General features: G+C 34.2%; 1 protein-coding gene across 1 annotated transcript; it reads right to left on the minus strand.

The window, feature by feature from the left end:
* On the minus strand, positions 1 to 1,275 carry LOC127123739 (mitogen-activated protein kinase kinase kinase 20-like). Its single transcript, XM_051053939.1, has one exon. The coding sequence runs from the start codon at positions 1,273 to 1,275 to the stop codon at positions 1 to 3; it is 1,275 nt and encodes a 424-aa protein (XP_050909896.1).
* Positions 1,276 to 18,521: the final 17,246 nt, after the last annotated feature.

Below are 18,521 nucleotides of genomic sequence, written 5' to 3' on the forward strand. Positions count from 1 at the left end.
TTATATTCTAATAAAACTTTGTGATAAATAACACCAATCATCAAATTTTAAAAAATCTAACGATTTCTCAGCGGTGAGAACTAATGGTATAAGACTCTTTTCTTGTGATAAATAACACCAATCATCAGATTCTAACAAAGCTAACGATTTCTCAGCAGTGGTGACTAGTTGTCCAAGAATATTTTCTTGTGATAAATAACACCAATCATCAGATTCTAACAAATCTAACGTTTTCTCAGCAATGAAGACCACTAGTAGAAGCCTATGTTCTGGCGAACAATCTAGTAGCTTCGCATCATGAGCTAGTTGTCGACTACTCTTTTCTTGTGATAAAAACCAGTACTCAGTTTCATCTTCCGTTGAACTGTAAAGCAACGTTGTAACAGTAGTAGAAGAACTCCAGTTTGAATACTCAAAGTGAGTAATTGGAGAAGCTGATGAAAATGTCGACTCCTTAACCGAAGAAATTGTTTCATCATCCGAGATAAAAGAGTGTTTCAAAAGCATATCAGCGCTCCATCTTTTCAGTGGATCCCTAACAAAACATTTTTCAAGAAAATCCTTTGCTTCTTCTGAGATTTCTTCTGGAATTAATGGTACTTCTTCTTGAACCCCAATTCGAACCAACAACGTCAACATGTCTGCGTCGTAATCTATGTTCCACGCAGGTTCTCCGGTAAGAATCTCCACGACGGTGCAACCGAGAGCCCAAATATCTACCGGAGAATTATACACACCGTCCATCAATGATTCTGGTGACATAAACATTGGAGTTCCTCTACATTGTATCTTTTTAACTTCTTCCACTCCCATCTCTTTTGCAAGACCGAAATCTGATATCTTTACGTTGCCATTCTCGAAGACGAGAATGTTTGGTGGTTTCAAGTCGCAATGAACAAAACCGTTTTCGTGAATATACTTCAAACCTTCAACCACGGACCTTGTGCAATGTCGAACAAGTTTTTCTGGGAGTTTCCCATCGTGATTCTTGAGCTGGTCATTGAGAGTTCCGCCGTTTGCATATTCTAAGAAAATATTGTAATACTCTTCCCCGTTTTCAACAGTTTGATCCTGACCAAAGTATTGGATAATGTGTGGGCATGATCCTAAACGCTCAAATATATTTTTCTCCTTTTGGAGAGAAAGCGAATGGGAAAGTTTGCATGATTTGACGGCGGTAAGAGACGGAATGTTAACGGAGGGTTTAGTGTGTATGGCTAAGTTGACGGTGGCGAAGTTTCCACTGCCGAGTGAATCACCGCGAATCCAATTCATAGCTGTTTTGTAGTTTAGTGTGTATTCTGTTTTTCTTTAGAAATACGTGAAGTTTGAAATAAGGTTTGAAGATGAATGTTTCATATTTATATAAGTTAATTGTTTGTTATAGATATGCGAAAATCGTGCTCCGACCTCGTTATCATTATTTTAAATAGTTTTTTATTGGATAAGAAAGCATATTAATAAAACCAACTTATAGATTTTAATTTCATAACTAACTCATACTGTAATAATACTTTGTGACCACCCAATCCAATATTTTCGACATCAATTAGGGTTGTAGACAAACTTAATATATTTCGAGATGTACATATTTTAATCAATTTAGTTTATTATTCTCAATTATATAATTTTAATTTTTTAATTAAATATATTTTTTAATATTAAATAATATATTAATCAAACTATATGTTGTATTAATCAAAAATTTTCACACCATCAAATAAAGTTATCATGGAGAAAGAAATATAAAAATTTCAAAATTATGAATGTCACTGTTAGTGAATAATATAGGTGTAGAAAATTATGGTTTGTTTGAATTAATTTTCGTTTTTAGTTTTTAAAACTGCTTTTAAACATTAGTTTTCAATAATTGTTTTTAAGAAGAAAATAAAAAAGAATCTATTTGGTAATCAATTTTTAAAAACGGTTTTAGAAATGAAAAAAACAAAAAAGTAAAATCCATTTAGTTATCAAATTTTTAAAAACCTATTTAATATTTTTATTTAAATGTATTATATATAAAAAGTTAAATTATTAAAATTAAGAGTTAAATATATTTTAACTCCTTGTGAAATTGTCAAATTATTATCTTTTCCATTAGAAAATACATAACTGAGTGAGAACGGTTATGTGAAATGTTGAGAGCATTTTGAAGCAACTATGTGACAAAGATTATGGTCAATTATAAATAATCATGTAATAATAGGATTCCACATACTCGTTGTCCTTCGGTGATGATACTTTGAGTAAGGCCTCTAATTTAAAGTTGTTTTTAAAACTTGTATTTCAAGCATACCCTAAAAAGATCAATGGTCGTGCTCCTCCGACCATGTATGACCTAATAGGGAAACCTGTGGAAAATGTCATAAAGGTTCCGAAAGACACCAAGAAGCCCATCGATACTCAAGTGAAAGTCTCGATATAACTAGCAAATGATGTCCTGAAAGTTTCTCCACTCTAACTCGTGTTTCATGGCACATGCAAAAGTAAGTTTTCCAAATCTTCTGAAACTCCAAAAGTTAGTGTTTTTGCTAATGTGTTTGTTCATAAGATAGTTTTTGTAGCATATAGACCCAATAATAATACTAAGGATGTTAGGGGTAATGATTATGAAAATATTAATAAAACTCTAAAAACTATGAATGCATGTGATAATCCTCCAAGCGAGAATAGTATTTATAAGATTCTAATTGAAAAATACGTTCTAGAGAAACTTGTTGATAATCCTATTGTGGATATTGACATTGAAAACATCTTGAATGAAAATGTGTCAGAAGAGGATGAGTCTAGTGAGGAAGAATTTGGTGACACTCAGGATGATGGTAACAAGGATGTCAATAACAACGTTGTTGACATTCCTTAGATAAAAGAGAATGAGTCAAAAAAATGGTTCTGAAGAAATTAATGATGAAGAAGTTGGTTCAAATGTTAGTGAAGAGGAAGGTGAAAAATCACTAAAGAGACGGAAGAAGATGACCAAATGGATGAACCATAGGCAAGCAAAGAAGACCTGAGTCAAGATGTAAGGCAAGAAGACAATGACAACATTGATGTTAACAAGGAAGCTAATATTAACAATGAAGATGTTCCAACATATGTCCATGACAATTTGGAGGATTTGTTGGAGACTGAGGCTCCAACCTATTATGATGTTGAGCAAGATGTCTTAGACATCAAGGAAACTCCTAAAGAAGTTAAAGTCTAAAACGAAGTCATGTATGATGTCAATGACAAGATCATTGATATATTAATGATCTAGTCTTGACTGTTAATAAAACCACAACAAAATATGATAAAAGATCCAAGAAAAAGGATGAGAAAAATAAACTAGCCTTGAAACCCAAGAAAAACACTACCAAAAAGTCCCAAACCAAGTAAGAAGAGAAAAACCTCTTTGAAGAAGGAAAATTTTCTAAAGAAAAAGAAGTTTGAGAAATTTTGTTCATGAGGTGATGGATGTTGGGCACGATGTTTGGACAACTAGTTCATTTTGTTAAACCAGTAAAACACCAAAATAACAACATCAATAACACAATATAGAAAGCAATAAAATAACAAGAGATTGATAACCTAGTTTGGTGAAATCACACCTATATCTAGGAAGAACTCTACTCAAGAAAGGAAATTCACTACTTCGAATTAGTACAATTAGTCATATAGGAACATCAACCCTATGATGTTCAACGCCTTTTCCTAATCATAGTGACTTTATATTTAGGTCTTGCCTTAAATATGAGAACCCTCTCACTTTCTTTTAATCATTCATCCTAAGTGACGCACTAAATAAACAAATCATTAATCCCAGATGATTAACAGAATAACAATCCTATTGATTGTTGAATTTACAACCACTAGTGCAAAATATACCTTTGGTAAAACCTTAATTCACCCTATTTAAGAAGCTGAAACCCTAACCCTAAAAGAGCATTGGAATTTCGTGGCAAGGAGGCAAAGCTTCATCACATATCAGATTCCATTCCACTTCTATTTTCCATTAGGGATTGCTTATGGCAATTGAAGAGATCTTTTGATCCTCCCTCGTTCATCTCATATGCCATGTATTAGAGGCCTTTTACCTTGATTTTATTTGGTCCTTACCTCATTTCCTGATTAAATTATTCAGTGGACCCTTCGTGTGCATATTTTCATCTGTTTGATTCATCTGTTATCTTTTATACTTGTTTCTCTCATTCATGCGTTCTATTGCTTGATTATTTAACATGTTCATACTCTCATGCATTGTTTAAATGCTCCATTATTTGATTCTTTGGTTTGATTATATATTGTTTATTTATCCGATCTGATTGATAACTGATGCCTACTTGAATGATGTATGAGGCATATATTCTTATTGTTTGTTTGCCATGAACAATCCCCATTCATAACAAATGTACCCCTCTCCCATAAAGTGTATAATATTTATTTCTTTATTCTTTAGTCACCTGTTAATACAAGAATTAAAACGAACATCCGATAACCATTTCAAAATAAGATCAAAAGCTCGATCCAACATCGAGTAATTATTTTCAAAACTTAACAGAACCAGCACGCATTCATCCATCCTCTTGTAAGTCGATTGCCTCAGGCATCGCCATCTACCTGTAAGTCGATTGCCTACGGCATCGCCACCTACCCTTATCCGTAACTCCTCTCCGCGCTCCATCCGTCGACTCTTGTTCCGTTTAGGTAGCACCCATTAGGTAGAACCCTTTGTATGATAACATAGGTAGAATTCCCTTATTCTTTGCATGCTAACATTAGGTAGATGTTCCCCTTTGTAAATCCTAACACATAGGTCCATATTGCATGACAACTCTAGAGCAGAGCTTCCCCACTTTTAGACCTTCTGTGTGTCTCCGATCTTGTGGCATGTCAGTCTGTTCTATTGCAAAGAGGTAACTGCCTAAGACTCGATTCAGCAAGTTGCGACACCTACTGCTAGGACGTTGAACACACTGCCCACCCTCCTTTGACACAGTTGGTGTCCTCTTTTATAAGTCCATGTTAAGATGGAAATCTTTAACCCCTAGTTAGCCGAACTACGTTTTGCTCTGATTCTCATTCCAGATGAGATACGTAGGCATAAGATGCGACGTCTTACCGAACACACTTCTCTTTAACCCATAGGTAGCCGAGCTACGAAGGCTCTGATTCTCATACTCAAATGAGATACGTAGGCAGTGGATGCGACATCCTTGCGAGTCATTTTCTTTTAACCTTCCTTTTAGTAAATAGTACTTTAGATATATCTACACCCTTTAGACTAGAACAACACTTATGAAAAGGGCTCCCTAGGAGTACCTAGGATGTTTTGGGTGCTTAAAACCTTCCCATTGCATAACCAACCCCCTTACCTAGATCTCTGACATTTTTACTAGTTTTTGATTCGATAAAACTTTTAGGTTTTTGTTTGCTTTCTAACCATTCCTTTGGATAAATAGAAGTGTGATGGCGACTCGACTTGTATGGTTTACCTTGGATTTAGTCAATATCTCTAATGGTAACGAATACCCCGCTACAACAAGATGTCAACTCAAACTGACAATGATCAACTCCTCATCCACTATTTCCAGGACAGCCTGTTTGGTGCTGCATTAAGATGGTATATGGGCTTGGATAGTGCGAACATTCGCTCCTTCAACGACCTTGGTGAAGCTTTCGTCAAGCAGTACAAGTACAACGTTGATATGGCTCCCGATAGGGACCAGCTGAGGGTTATGTCCCAGGAGGAGAAGGAAACTCTTAAGGAGTACACCCAGAGGTGGCGTGAATTGGCTGCACAGATTGTGCCCCCGCTCGAAGAGAAGGAAATGACCAAGATCTTTCTGAAGACCTTGAGTTCATTTTACTACGAGAGGATGATTGCTAGTGCTCCCTCTGACTTCACGAAGATGGTGAACATGGGGATGCGACTAGAGGAAGGAGTCAGGGAAGGAAGTCTGGCCAGAGAAGAAGGCTCTTCTGCCAAATGTTATGGGCGTTTGCCAAGAAGAAAGAGGGAGAGGCACATGTCGTGTCTTCCCATATTAAACAAAGAAGACCCTCTATGAAGAGGAAGACTGTGCGCCCTTCCAGTAACCAGCACCAGGTGGCTCATATAGCACCTACCTTCAGGGAAAATCAACATTATAAACACCAGCAACAACAACATCAGCAATATCAACAACAACAGCATCGTCCGCAACAACATGCCTACCTGCCTCAAAACAACAACAATACCAGCACTAGCTATGATAGGAAGAGGGTCACTTTTGATCCAATTCCAATGACCTACGATGAGTTATATCCTTCATTGATTGAAAGGAAGTTGATCACTCCATGTGACCCACCTGTTGTACCGACCAATCCTCAGTGGTGGTACAAGCCCGAGCTTCACTGTGTTTATCATTCCGGTGCTCCCGGACATGATGTGGAGAACTATTATCCTCTCAAGACCAAGGTTCAAGACCTTGTTAGAAGTGGGATATTTTTTTTCGAGGACGTAGGTCCTAATGTTAAGAAGAACTGATGCGTGCTTTTCGCAAGTATACGAATGCGTCAGAGTAATATAAAAGATTATCGAATCCACAGAGACCAAGTGTCAATCTATCGTTATCTATTGTTATGGTGTTTATCTAAGGTAATCAAAATAGGGGTTTTTAGAGTGTGCAATGAAGAGTAAATTATTAAATTAAATTCAATTAATAAAGACAGAGTCGAATGTAATTCACATAATCAATTAATAATCCAAGTACTTGCTAATAGAACTACTTATGGCAGTGTTTCCCACTTTGAAAAGAACCAATTTAACAGGAACTGTCTCTTTCGTGTATTCAGAACCGAGTTGTACTCCCTAATCAAACCCTCTTATTGTCACTTATAAAAAGACACGCATTGCGTTAGAGTAGTAAACCTATTTTTAAGAAATATAGTATCTTGACTAAGTTGAAAAGTATTTTAACCTTGATTTCTTAACCAAAAGAGGTTCTCACGAACCAGACTCTAAACTTATAAACGCGTCCGAAAATAGTTTTAAAATCACTTTTCTTCTTAAGTTAAAAACTCCTAATGAACTAAACAAAGCGCTTTCGCTGTATTTGAAATAGTTAAAAACAACTAAGTTTAAAAAGACGTTGGACGGCTTTTGATCTTATCCAACGGAAATTAAGTGCGGGAAAACTTAAGTTGAAAGTCAAAATAGCCCTTAAGTGCTTCTACGAACAATTGTATGGATTATCGGTTCAATTACGATTCTAACATTCTAACCTTATAGGTTTAGTTAGACATGGTAAAGTAAAGGTGCATTTTAATTTAAATAAAAGTAGTGCGAGTGCGAGAAATAAATAAAAGTAGTGTGAGTGCGAGAAATAAATAAAAGTAGTGCGAGTGTGAGAAATAAATAAAGTAGTGCGAGTGCGAGAAATAAATGAAAGTAGTGCGAGTGCGAGAAATAAATAAAGTAAGACAGTGCGAGAAATAAATAAAGTAGTGCGAGTGCGAGAAATAAATAAAGTAAGATAGTGCGAGAAATAAAATAAGTAAGATAGTGCGAGAAATAAAGTAGACAAAGGTAAAGCAATAAAAACCTGCTCCAATCGGAGGGTTGAATAAAGTGCGAAACGGAAATGAAAATGGCGGCAGGATTAACTTCCTTCCAAAGTGCTCCAAACTCGATTACAGACTCGATCACACAATTGTGGCAACACCCCAATGTGAAGCGATTACCACTTTTATAATACTGAATATATGCCTAATTTGCAACTAAGTTTGCTCTAAGTTTGGATGATTAAACAAATGAAATCGAGTCTCTATTTATAGGCAAGGAAAATAATGGAAATGACAAGGATGCCCTTCAGTTTGAAATTGGGAGGGAAAAACTTTCTTCTTGTGGCGCCCGCCACACCATCATGGTGCCCGCCACAAGGGTAAAGTGTGGCGCCCAAGTCGAGATAGTGGGAGACGTGGCAGTTGAGGGAAGTTGAGCTATGACACGTCATGGCTGGACCCATGGCGCCAGCCACAGTGGGAGCCACAAGTGCAAAATGCTATTTTTTAGGTTTTTTAGCTCGTTTTCACTCCTTTTCTCGATCGGGGCTCCGATTAGACTGAAAACCAAAAAACAAAAAAAAGCATAGTAACAACATAACAAAATAATAATAAAACAACTAAAATGCATGCGAAATCGGAGTCGAAAATACGGTGAATTTCAGTGTCATCAAATTCTCCCATACTTAAACCCTTGCTTGTCCTCAAGCAAAACACTAAAAAGCTCATCAAAGAAAAACTGGTGTCAAGGAGTGATTCGGGCTAGAAAGGCTTCTAAATTCAAGTCAGGATGCAGTGATAGGTACTAACTGAGTGAACTAAGGGTATCGTGATGACACTTATCCGCAAACACGGACATAAACTCCATTCCTATATTAACCAACCCATATTATCCCACAATACCTAGGCCCACCTCTTCATTTCTTTTTTCGGTCCTTTTCGTTCAGGCGCAATCACATTAAGCCCATTATCCATACATGCTTCATAGCAGAGTGACCTGTTAGTGATTATGATCCAAACATGGGGTTCCTGGCACATAAATTTGTGTAAACCCTTTTATTTGACCCAACTGCAGTTGTGGGGGATCGGATTGTAATCCGCCCTACCGAGTTCAGCGCCAGATACCTCTGAACTAACTAACAACGGGTGAGTTTTTCTTTTTTTTTTTCTTTTTGTAGCAAATTTTTACAACTTTTTGGTTTAAATGACTTTGTGAGGGTCACCTATACCGGAGTTGCCTTTTCTTTTCTTTTATTTATTTCACTGGATCATTCACTTATGTTCATCGGTCCCCTACGTAGAGGCTACTTCGGCCGGAGCTGACTGCTGAAATAAACTACTGAGGACTATACAGAAATGATGATTAAGGACATGGTATATGGGGTTTCGGGAGTGATTCCTATATTCATGAAGTCTATGGTGCTAAAATGATACTGATGTTTCAAGAAGTTCTCTCAGGTCACCACATCCCAACTCAAACCTGTCTTAAAGCCCAAAAACTTTCAGAATAACATCGTTTTCTTTTGCAAAAAATAATTCGGTAGGGCTAAAGGAATGGGGAGATTAGAATGTACTAAAGATACACTATGCTGGTGACTCGTCAGACTCATGCATTATCTAAAACACTCGGACTAAAAGCAAAATGAAACAAAGTAAATAACTAAAAAGCAATAAAAATAAACGATCTAACTAAAAGCAACAAAGAAAAAATAGAAAGCGATAAAATCTGCTCCCACACTTAAATCGAACATTGTCCCCAATGTTTTGAAATAAGATAAGGGGAGAGTCACCTGACATCTTATTGCTGACCACTGGTACCTTCGCCATCCTGAGGTGGACGACAGGATCGGCTGCGACGACGGTCTCTCTGATCCATCCTGGCCTGTAAGGCATCCTGAGCAGTCCTCACCTCTCGAAGGTTACCCAAAATGGAACCCTGAGTGGCTTCTATAAGCGCAGAATGTTGACGGTGGTAGTTCTGCTGGCGGGCTTGCTCGTTTGTGATCGTAAGCAGGGACTGTACAACAGTCTCATAGGATCTATCTGTCCTCTGCTGCGATTCTTGCATGAAGCTCATGTTGTCCGCCAGTTATTGCTGAATGGTAGAGAGTAGGTCATCACGCCTTTCCTCTCTAGCCATGTGTCCCCCCATCACCCTTCACCACCACACACCGCACCATAATGATTGTGTCGAAGCAAGTAACTTTTAATATATCATATTAAAAGTTACTTGCTTCGATTCCCAACACCAACATTTTTTTCTTCTTCTTCTTCTCTCTCTCTCTCTCTCTCTCTCTCTCTCTCTCTCTCTCTCTCTCTCTCTCTCTCTCTCTCTCTCTCTCTCTCTCTCTCTCTCTCTCTATATATATATATATATATATATATATATATATATATATATATATATATATATATATATATATATATATATATATATATATATATATATATATATATATATATATATATATATATATATATATATATATATATATAAGCAAAGTTATCAACCTTTCCCTCAGAATAGTTGTCACTCTCTTAACAAAATCATAACAACACTCTCTACCACTTGCAGCAAACCGGTCCTCATTAGCATCTTCAAACTTAAAGGTAATCAAGTTCATCTGATTTTTCTTCCGTCTTCTTCTTCATATGCTTTCTTCCATGCTATTAATATGTTTTCTTCCTTTTTTCTCAAAACAAAACCCTAATATTTATCTCTTCCAATGCAGCGAACTCGTCCCGATAATCTTCTTCAAACTAAAAGGTAATTGTTTCCATTAGCTTTCTTAAAATTTTCATATTTATTCCATGTATGACACTAGGTGTTCTTAAAAAAACTTATTTGGCATAATTTACTCCTTTTTGGGTCATGTTTCTGTTTATGTTAATGCTAGTTTATGTTTCAAAATCTTGTTCAAAAGAACTCATACTATGAGTGTGGTGCATAAATGATTTAATCTGTGTTGCTATGGAGACACAATATAAGAAGTATGAAGCTATTTTGGAAGCTTCATCTGACTTGTATTTTTCTTCGTAGCAACACAAATTAGATCAACTTCAGATAATTCCGCGAATCTTTTCAATAAAAGGTATGTTGTTATTGTTTTGTTGATAAATATTGATGTATTTTATTGTTTTTTTTCATAAATGGTTTTTATTTTTGTTGTTGATAAGTGTATGTTGTTGATGTTGATGTTGTTGTTGTTGTTGTTGTTGTTGTTGATAAATGTTGTTATTGTTGATGTATGTTGTTGTTGAGTTTATTATAATGTATGTAGATTGTTTGTTTCACTAACCCTTTATTGAACATGCATTCATTTAAAGTGATTTAGAAAATAAAAATTTGAAAATTAAGTTTTATTTGAAATGTAACTTAGATGAACCACTATTTTTCAAATTGCATGCATCTCGAAATTCATCTATCACTCTTTAACACGTAGAACTTGATTTATTGTCCCAGATTCTTCAAAGCAACAGTTTATTCTCTATTAATTTATATTGCAAAACATCAAATTTGTTTAGAAATTGAATCATCTTCATCGATGTCATCATAATAATCTTCATCATTGATTAAAATAATGATGATGATAGTGATTATTGTGATTTCGAATTAGTCAACATATTGATGCTTTACAAAATAAAATAGGAGTCAATTGTTGCTTTGAATAACTCATGACATTGAATCAAATATTATGTTTTAAGTAGCAAGAGATGAATTATGGTATGAATGCAATTTGAAAAGGAGTGGTTCGTTTTTGTTCTTCGAGAATAATTTAATTTTTTAAATTATTATCTTCTGCATCAATTTTAATGGTTGTATATGTTTAGTGAGGTGTATGAAAGAAAATTAATCTACATATTTTATAATAAACTCATGATACTTTCCACAACGATTATCTTCTATAACCGTGGTGAAAAATTAATTATATTCCAAATAAATTACAGTTATTGGGTTTGGAACTCATGACCTAAATATATATTATAATGGTTGTTTAATATAACTGTTGTGATATGTAGCGAGTTATCTATCTTATAATCACGCTCACACGCCCGCTGTAGAAACCAACATACATAGAATCACATGCTACCTAACAACGAACATGCAACCGTCATTGTATGTATTTTTCGTAGTAGTGAACTCAACCAAGACAAACCAGCAACTATGATAAGTTACTGAAACATAGAGTTGTGTACAAAACTAGATTAAACACTAAACCTTATGACGACATTAGCGTGGAATACAAGAAAGAAGACTCAAAAACCCTAAGCACAAATAACTTAATCTTATGCATAAACATTCTTTTCAAAACATGAGAATCGAGTCTCCTTATATAGCAATGTAGTCTAGGTTTTTTCTTCTTGGATATCTGAATTAAATTTGACCTGAATAATAGCTTAATTAGTTAGATTTGATTTTCTCCATGAATATATCTGATAAAAGATATGATTTATTATATTTCAAATTCAAATTTAAATCTCCATTTAAATTTGATTTGATCTTTAACAGTTTCTAAACAAATCACACAAACATTTTTAAATAGTATACAACAAATCTGATTGAGATTCAATCAAACATTTCACACCAAACAACATCTATCATGTTCTGCTGACCAATGCTAGATGTTGCACTGCACAGATACTAGAACATCGTGTTCCACATGTTTCACAAATACATCCAAATTAACTATTTTCTATGATGCTCCCCTACATAGTTAACATGAAATCATTCATGATAGGTTAGTCATGCGCACACTGTTAACAGTCAGAAGTTACTACCAACACACAAGGTTGAAGTCCAGATGTCAAGCCAGATGCTTCAGCATGTGTGCACACAGATCATCAGTTAATACTAATCAAAACATTAGTCAGTACTAAAACAACATGATATATCAGTTGGACCTCATACACTACACATCAATAATTAGTAGTCACACAACTACACAATATTAGAAAGTTATATAATTTTTTTTTAATTATGATATATGATTCTTTTTTATTTTGATTTTAAAGTTATACACAAATAAAAAATTATTAATAAATTTCATTATGTTTGATCAACTTATTTATATTTTTATTTTAGTGCTATTTACTATTTACAAATTTAATTTATTTTTGTTCTCTGCATGTATAATAAATACTTTAGAATGTTATTATAAAATATTGATTAATATTATATTAAATTTAACAAATACTACCTCCGTTTTTTATTATATGTCACTTTGGAAAAATATTTTGTACCACAATATAAGTCATTTTATAATATCAATGAATCATTAATGTTATTTTTCCTATTATACCCTTAAATATTTCTTATTCTCTCTCCTTTCAATTATGTCAATTTGTCTTTTCAATACCATTAATGAAGGATAATTTTGTAAAATTCTTCATAATTTATCTTTTTCATACCATAATTATTACATTTCTTAATACGTGTGAAAAGTCAAAAACGACTTATAATAAAAAACGGAGGGAGTAACAACTAAATTGAAGTAACATAGTATACATCAGTAGCAATTAAAGCACATATCAGTAACATAGTAGTTCCTACACATCAGTCAGTTGACACACAAAGATGCTCTCGTACATAGTTAACATGAAATCATTCATGATAGGTTAGTCATGCACACATAGTTTATAGTCAATAGTCAAAAGTCTGAAGTTACTACTAACACACAAGATTGAAGGTCAGATGTCAAGTCAAATGCTTCAGCATGTGTGCACATAGATCATCAGTTAGTACTAATCAGAACATTAGTCAGTACTAAAACAACATGATATATCAGTTGGACCTCATACACTTCACATCAATAGTTAGTAGTCACACCACTACACAATATTACTCCCCCATTTTGCCATAATTTGGCAAAGCTCCATTAGCACAGTTAACAACACCTTGGTCAGTATTATCCATGAGCACAGTCAGCGAACGTGTCAGACAAAATCACACAAAATTAGGAGTAGAAACTATCAACAACAGCCATGAGCACATATGTTAAATGTAACACCCCAACTTTAAATTATTAATTATATTTAATTATTTGAGTATTTTTTATATGTGTTGCATAATTTATTTAAATTTATTCAAAATTATTTGAGTTATTTTTGTTTTTTTTTTCAGGATTTAGAGGTATTTTAGTAATTTAATTATTACTGGAAATATAGAGTATTTGTGGGTGGAGAAATAAAATTGAATTATTAGAATAATTAGAGATATTTGAAATAGTTAGTTGAATATAAAATAAAAAAGGTTATTTTATAATTATTAAGTAAATTATATTTTTATTAAATAATTATTTAGTGAAATTTTATTCAATAGAATAAAAGTGATACATTATTTAGAAAATAGAAATTTATAAAAAAAAATATTGAAATTATTTTATTAATTATTTGGATTATTTGTAATATTAGCGTTCAGAATCACTTAGAATTAATTTCTTAAAGGGGGGTGTGAGTGAGAGGGTGTAAAGACCAATTGGAATTTTAAGGTTATATTTAAACTAACGTGAGGGGACTTGGGGGTAAGGAGAAAAAACATAGAATTTGGGAAAGCGGTCGATAATGGAATTGGGGTTTTGGAACAAAGCTTTGGGAGCGACCACGAGGAACGTGGAGAAATTTGTCAAAGCTTCAAATTTCGAGGTAAGGGGGTTGTTTTACTTATAGGTGACCTTAAGAAGTCAGGATAGTGAGGGGTCATTACCCTCTTATCTTTGTATTTCATATTATACTGTCTTTGTCCTTATTGGTGACCTAATGCGTTTGGCTAAAACCCCTAAGATCATTGATTGATGTTTTACTATATAACTTTGTTGTTAGTATGAATTTATGTATGAATCTATAATTATTGTGATGCCCTTTTGGGATTTTCTGATAATTTATGAGTTGTATGATTATTGTGACATTATTGTTATGATTTTGAACTTTTGAGATTTCTGTAAATTTTGGGAATTGTATTGCTCTTTCTATTTTGGTGCAACCATATTATTTTGGTCTATTTTCCAATGCATAGAAACTAAGTATTTTAAGAAATGTCAAAAAAATAGAATTTTCTTAAAATTGGATTTATTTTAACAAATAATCGGGAAAAAATTGTGTACGGGTTATACGACGAAGTTGTACAGATGTACGATAAATTTGTATAGCGGGGTTGTACAATGGGGGTTGTAGAGGAGGACCGTGGATGACAGGAGAAGGTTTTAGAGGTTTTCGAGTTTGAGGGTCAGTTTGGCGAAATTCAAGCAATTTTGTTGTCAGTAACCTTTTTTATAAGTTGAGATAAAATTATTATTTTAGAGTTAATTTTATTATTATTTGATTTATACCGCTGGATCCTAAGGAATTCAGTAGAGTTACCACTCGTGAAAGTTGTCAGTGGGGTACTTTCGAGTACTTTTAGTACTCAAGGATCACCCTAGAGTTGTCAAGTTTTGTTGGTGAGTTGTTTAGACTTCCCTTATGAACTTTGTTGAATTATTTAAATTATTTTGGAGTTGAGAGTTTATAATATAAAATGAGATTAATTACTATGCACTGTCAATGTAAAAAGTTTTACACTGTCGATTCATCACTATCACCTGTTTGCATTACTTTATAGATTTTTAAAATAAAAGTCAAATTTGTTTCAATATCCAACGTCTATAATTAACTGATTGTGTAAAATTATTTTACACTGTGAGTGTATTTCAATTAAATCCATATAAAATATACTTTTTTGAGATGCTTTTGAGTTTATTGGCTGAGTTGAGGTAAATTATTGAGTAATAACACAATTTTACTCTATGTTTGATTATTTTGAGAAAATATATAAATATATTATGTTTTGAGTTTAGTAATTCAATGGAATTACAATGAGACTTGTTATTGGCAAATTGTGAAATTTTAAATTATAATATGATTATGTGAAATTAATTATATTTTTGGACTTGAGTAATTCGGTGGAATTACATTGAGGCATGTTATTGGTGAATTATGGTTCAAGAGTGGAACCTAGTTTTTAGTATAATTTTTGAGATTAGATGTTGATGATTGTATGATTGTTTGAGCTTATGATTTAATAATCGTGCATACATGTATATTGGAGTTAGGTAGGACTTCGGTCGAACGAGGTCAAGTTCAAAGAGGAACCATGATTGTCTCATGTCTAGATAGGGACATAGTTCAAAGAGGAACTGGAGACAGGGACAATCAGTAAGATACCTCTGATCTCAAAAACCTGGTACCACATGCAAACTTTAAGGAGAATTTGTTGCATTTGCATTATGAATTGTTTGGTTGTTGTTGTATGAAAATGATCTATGTAATTACTATTACTAGCCTACTATCTATTTACACCGCTAACATTTGTAAGGTTTACTCTCACTCCTTTGTTGTTTGTTTTGTGTGGCTTTGTAAAATATTATTCAGATACTCAGTAGGAGTAATTGTTATTGTGAGTTAGAAGATGGCTTTGCAACTCTCTTTGTTATTTATTTATCTTTTACTATTAGATGGGCATTGCTCTGATTATGTCACACCGAGGAATGACACGTTATTTTCTTAGACTTGATATTGGATTTTGTTTATTTATTTAAGTATTTCAATTGAATAAATATTTGAAGTTATGCCATGATTTGGATTCTATTGCAAGTATGTTGACTTTATCTGAAGTATGTATGTTTTGTTAGAGTAACATCCTAAAATGTGATTTTCTCTTTTATAATTAATAGTTAGGGTTTAGGATGTTACATAGCGGTATCATAGCAGGTCGGTCCGTCCAACCAGGTTTTGTGAATTTTATTTGTTTCTTAGTATGCGACATGTGTCTGAAGACTATCGATGCTCGATTATCTTTCCTAACCCCTTACCACCAGGAGCGGGTTTAAAACAACTTGGGGAGAAGATTATGCTTCTCTGAGCTGTTTCAGGTGTGGATAGTTGGTTCACCATGCCGCTGATTGCAAGAGTGCGGGTTTTTGGATAAGGCTGTGTTGTTTCCTGAACCCGATGAGAGTAAGTATTAGAGATTCATGTATGTCGGTCAAGTTGATATGTCTTTGAGGGAGAATGATCAGGTGCTTATGGGGTTCGCTTCTATGAGAGTGGAGAACAACATGGAGGTTAGTGATATGCCAGTGGTGTGTGAGTTTCCTGATGTTTTCCTTGAAGATATTTGTGATTTTCCTCCGGAACATGAAGTTGAGTTCGTCATAGCTTTAGTACTTGGTACTAGACCTGTGTCGATGGCTCCATACAGGATGTATGTGTCATAATTGAGTGAGCTGAAGAGTCATTTAGAAGATATACTTAAAAAGAAGTTTGTCATACCAAGTGTATCATAGTGGGGAGCTCTAGTGTTGTTAATAAAGAAGAAAGATGGTAGTATGAGACTATGTGTTGACTAACGACAACTGGATAAGGTTACAACTAAGAATAAGTATCTTCTTCCTAAGATTGATAACCTTAAGGATCTGTTGGTTAGGGCATGTGTGTTTAGTAAAATTGATTTGAGATCAGGCTATCATCAAATTTGAGTGAAGAATGAAGATATTTCAAATACTTTTTTTAGAACTCAATACGGTCACTATGAGTACTAAATTATGTTGTTCGGTGTGTCTAATGTCCTTGTCATTTTTATGGAGTATATGAATAGAACCTTCCACCCGCACTTGGAAAATTTGATGTGGTTTTCATAGACGATATCCTAGTGTATTCTAAATCATACGAAGATCATGCAAAACATCTTTGTATTGTACTTCGGGTTTTAAAAGAGAATAAGTTTTATGCCAAATTATATAAATGTGATTTCTGGTTGCGAGAAGTAAGCTTTCTCGTTCATATGATTAATAGGGGCGGTATAACAGTTGATCCTTCTAAGGTAGATGTAGTGCTACAGTGGGAAGCTCCGAAGACAGTTACTGAGATCAGAAGTTCCTTAGGTTTGGCTGGTTACTACTGAAGATATATCGAAAGTTTTTTGAATTTATCTCTACCTTTGACCCAATTTACTCTAAAGGGTCAAGCTTTTATGTGGGATATCTAGTGTGAAGAATATTTCAGAGAATTGAAGAAGAAGTTAAGAACAACACCAGTTTTATTATTACTACACCTAGCATAACCTTTTGTAGTGTATTATGATGCTTCCTAGATGGGTTTAGGTGGAGTACTTATCCAAAACGGACATGTGATAGCTTATGCTTCGCGACAACTAAATATTAATTAGAGGAACTACCCTACCCAAGATTTAGAGTTGGTAGCTATAGTATTTGTGCTAAAGATATGGAAGCGTTATTTATGTGGTTCTAGGTTCAAAGTATTCAGTGATCATAAGAGTTTGAGATATTTGTTTGATCAGAAAGAGCTAAATATGAGACAAAAGAGATGGTCAGAGTTTTTGAAGGACTATGACTTTGGTTTGAATTACCATCCCGATAAAGCCAATGTTGTAACAAATGTTTTGAGTAATAAGTCCTTGCACATGTCAGTATTAATGGCTAGACAATTGTATTTGATTGAGCAATTCAGAGACTTAATTTTGGTGTGCGAGGTGAATATTAATAGTGTGAGTTTTGGCATGCTGGACCTGACTAGTGGTTTTCTTAATGAGATCAGAGAGAGTCAGAAGTTGGATGTAGCATTGGTTGATCTTCTGTCGTCAATTAACCAAAGTGGAGATGAAGACTTCCGAGTTGACGAGAATGAGATCTTAAAGTTCTGGAATAGAGTTTGGGTACCTAATGTATTGGAACTTAAGAAAATGATTTTGAAGGAAAGTCACAAAAGTAGTTTGAGTATTCATCCTGAGGCTACCAAAATGTACCAAGATCTCAAGAAGATGCTTTGGTGGCTAGGGATTAAGAGAGATATTATGAAATTTGTTTATACATGTTTGACTTGTCAGAAATCGAAGATTGAGCATTAGAAGTCGTCTGAACTTATGCAACCATTGGATATTCCTAAATGGAAGCGGGACAGTATCTCAAAGGATTTTATGACTGGTTTGTCGAATACTCCTAGAG

Source organism: Lathyrus oleraceus, chromosome 2 (assembly GCF_024323335.1).
Source record: "Lathyrus oleraceus cultivar Zhongwan6 chromosome 2, CAAS_Psat_ZW6_1.0, whole genome shotgun sequence".
In the NCBI taxonomy this organism is placed as follows: domain Eukaryota; kingdom Viridiplantae; phylum Streptophyta; class Magnoliopsida; order Fabales; family Fabaceae; genus Lathyrus; species Lathyrus oleraceus.

Bases quoted from the DNA above. Each gene is read 5' to 3' on its own strand.
- LOC127123739 (XM_051053939.1), bottom strand. From the start codon at position 1,275: ATGAATTGGATTCGCGGTGATTCACTCGGCAGTGGAAACTTCGCCACC.